This window comes from Monoraphidium neglectum (assembly GCF_000611645.1).
Source record: "Monoraphidium neglectum strain SAG 48.87 unplaced genomic scaffold scaffold00679, whole genome shotgun sequence".
NCBI lineage: Eukaryota > Viridiplantae > Chlorophyta > Chlorophyceae > Sphaeropleales > Selenastraceae > Monoraphidium > Monoraphidium neglectum.
Genome location: NW_014012949.1, coordinates 12,530 through 15,461, shown reverse-complemented (window position 1 = coordinate 15,461; position 2,932 = coordinate 12,530). Strand labels below are relative to the sequence as shown.

Here is a 2,932-nt window from a genome sequence, read left to right as displayed (position 1 = left end):
GGGATGGGGCTAGTGGCAGCGGCAGCGGCCTGCAGGGCAACGTGCTTGTCCCGCGGGCGCTGGCGCCGCCAGAGTTTGCGGACGTCGTGTTCGCGCTGGGCTGCGGCTGGCCAGAGGGCGGCCTGCTGCTGGATATGGTCGTCTCCGCCACACTGCCGGCCATGGAGCTGGCGGGCGACCCCGAGGCGCTCGCGCCGCTGCTGCGCCGCGTCGGCTGCGCGGGGCAGCTGCCGCCGTTTGCGCGGTGCGTGCGCGCGTCCACGGTGAAGAGGTTCCGGAATTGCGGGATTTTCTGGCCAGTGAGCGCCGACCTGGTGGCGGCGATGGTGGTGTGGATTGGGCGGGCGCAGGTAGTGCGGGAGGAGGGCTCAGAGGAGGACGAGGAAAGTGACGATAGCACAGGGGATGATGACGATGAGCCGCAGGGGGAGGGGGAGGGGGATTACGAGGATGAGGATGATGATGATGAGGAGGAGGCTGATTATGACGATGAGGAGGAGGAGTAGGAGGGAGGAGGGTAGGGTGGCAATGGCACGGGCTGACGGGCAGGTGCGGCCTCAGCATCCCTTTGACTGCGGTAACCAGTGGACTTGGAAGCATTTGCCCAAGCACAGCAACAGCTACCATTGGAACATGGCACGTGATGCACGAACGTATGCGGAGCTTGCACATGACCGCCGCATGCACTTTTGATACGCCATGCCTGTCAGCCGTGGCAGTGCTTTTTTACTGTGAGTTGCATGTGTGCTGCCCCTCCCAGACATGCCCTGCTAGTGCTACTCCCACAGCATGGCGTATTGGTATGGCCACTAGTGCAGGGATCCACCCAGTCACTGTACGGAGGCATGCTGCAAGGTGCGGCTTTGCAGTGTCAGGGGTCAAGCAGTCAATGTTTCATTGCAGATAGCCATGCAGCAGCGCAGCTGAACGTCTCCACTATCAGCTTGGAGACGCACTGAGTTCTTCTGAAAGTTACGTCAGCCACTTCTTGCACGGTACACACACAGATCAAACTCCCACGATGGAGTGGCTCGCAGATCATCCATCGTGACGATGATCCTGCCGTGCGTCGCGCACTGCCAGTATAGGCTGAAAGAATCATCGTAATTTACGTGCACGTGAACTTACGTGCACACAGACGGCTGCGTCCCTTGGCTGAACGTACGCCCTTACTGTTAGCGGCGCCACGCGCGACGATGCAGAGTGCCAGAGGCCTGTGCCTGCTGGATGCGCCCGACGGCGTCCTGTGCACAGTGCTTCTATGCCTTGACGACCCATGGGCATTTTCTGGGACATGTCGGTGAGCATCCTCCATTCAGAAGCACTGCAGCACCCTTACGTCGCTGCCGCCGCCGCCGCCGCGAGTCGGCCCGCAGCGCTGCCGTTTCGCCGGCTCGAGCCAACCCCGCCATCCCCCGCAGGCGTGTGTGGCAGCTGAGCAGGCACTGCCTGACAGACTGGCTGCTGCGGCACCACGGCCGCGCCGCCCCGCTCCGCGAATGGCAGCACGCCGCCATCACATGGCACGCACTCCGCGGCCTGTCGACGCGGCAGCTCGCTGAGTGGCTGCTCGCCTGCTCGCGGCGCGCGCGCGAGCTCGCGCGCGACCCCGCGGCGACGGCGCCGCGGCAGCGCCACCGCGCGCGGCTTTTCACGCGCCAAGGCGACGTGGATCAGCGCGCGGCCGAGGCTAGGGCTGAGGGCCTCCTGTGCGGCGGCGACGCGGCGGGGGCAGTCGCCGCGGTCAGCGACGCGCGCGGCGCCTTGCTGGTGCTCATCCTCTACGCCGCCCAGGCCGGCCGCGCTGACCTGGCGCTCGACCTTTCCAAGCGCGCCGGCGCCCCGTTCATCTCTATGCTCTCCCCCGCGGCCGCGCTGCGCGGCGGCCACCCCGAACTCGCCATGCGCCTCGCCCGCGCCCCCGGCGCGGCCGTCGTGGTGCCAGGCGGCCGCGGGCTCTTTGTGCTCTTCGCGGCCGCGCGCTGCGGCGGGGTGCCGCCCGGCGTGCTGGCCGCCGCCGCGGCGCTCGCGCCGGAGATGGACGCTCCGGAGGCGTTCCCTCTGCTGGCGCGCGCGTGCCTGTCTCGCAGCCCCGCGCGTTTCGGCGGCGGCAGTGAATACGCGGGCGAGGGCGGCGGCGGCTGCAGCGGCGCGCTGGACGCCCTCGTGGGCCTCATCACCGCGCGGCAGCGCGGCGGGCTGACGGACGAGCAGTGCCAAGAGCTGATGGAAGCGGCCGTCGACTCCGCCGTCGCCGGCGCGCACGGCGCCCTGGCCGAGCCGGGCGCGGCGCAGCTGCTCGCGTCGGCCGCCGCGCGCACGGGCATGGAGCTGGCACTCACGACCATGGCCGCCCACGCGGCGCTCGCCGAGGGGTGGGGAGCGCCGCTCGCGGTGGCGCTGTGCGCTCTGCGCTGCGAGCTGCCAGGCAGCGCGGTGCCACTCCTGCTGGTGCACGCCGCGCGGCTTTGCGCCGAGGTGCGCAGCGAAACGGTCAGCCCGCTGCTGCCCGCCGAGATGCTGAGGTTTGTGATGGGCGAGGCGCGGCACGCGGGCTGCGGAGCGGGCGTGGAGGCGCTGCTGCTGGGCCGCGGGCGTGGGGCCTGGGGGGCCAGCGGCTGCTGCGGCGGCGGCAGCGGCGGGACCGGAAGCGGGAGCGACGGGGAGGGCGGCGCCGGGCGTGGTGGGGCGGGCGGGGACGCAGAAGAGGGCGGCGACGGCGGCGGCGGCGGCGGCGGTGGCGGCGCTGGAGGGGACGGCGGCGCTGCGGGCGGGCGCCAGGGCGGCGTCGCGGCCGGCGGCGGTGAGAACGACGGCGGCGGCGGCGGCGGCTGCGCGGGCGGTGGCGACCCCCAAGTGAGCGAATCCGACGCCGGCGGCCGGGACGCCCCACTGGCTGCGGCCTCGCTCGGGGCACGCCTGTGGTGGCGGG

General features: G+C 70.9%; 1 protein-coding gene across 1 annotated transcript in view; it reads left to right on the top strand.

The window, feature by feature from the left end:
• Positions 1 to 1,276: 1,276 nt before the first annotated feature.
• MNEG_4776 (hypothetical protein) overlaps positions 1,277 to 2,932 on the top strand; it is a gene marked incomplete at both ends in the record, with an annotated part of 3,287 nt that continues 1,631 nt past the window's right edge. Inside the window, 2 exons of the mRNA XM_014046748.1 lie at positions 1,277 to 1,300; positions 1,555 to 2,856. Of these exons, the coding sequence (XP_013902202.1) occupies positions 1,277 to 1,300; positions 1,555 to 2,856 (1,326 nt within the window). The remainder of the gene's footprint in view (positions 1,301 to 1,554; positions 2,857 to 2,932) is intronic.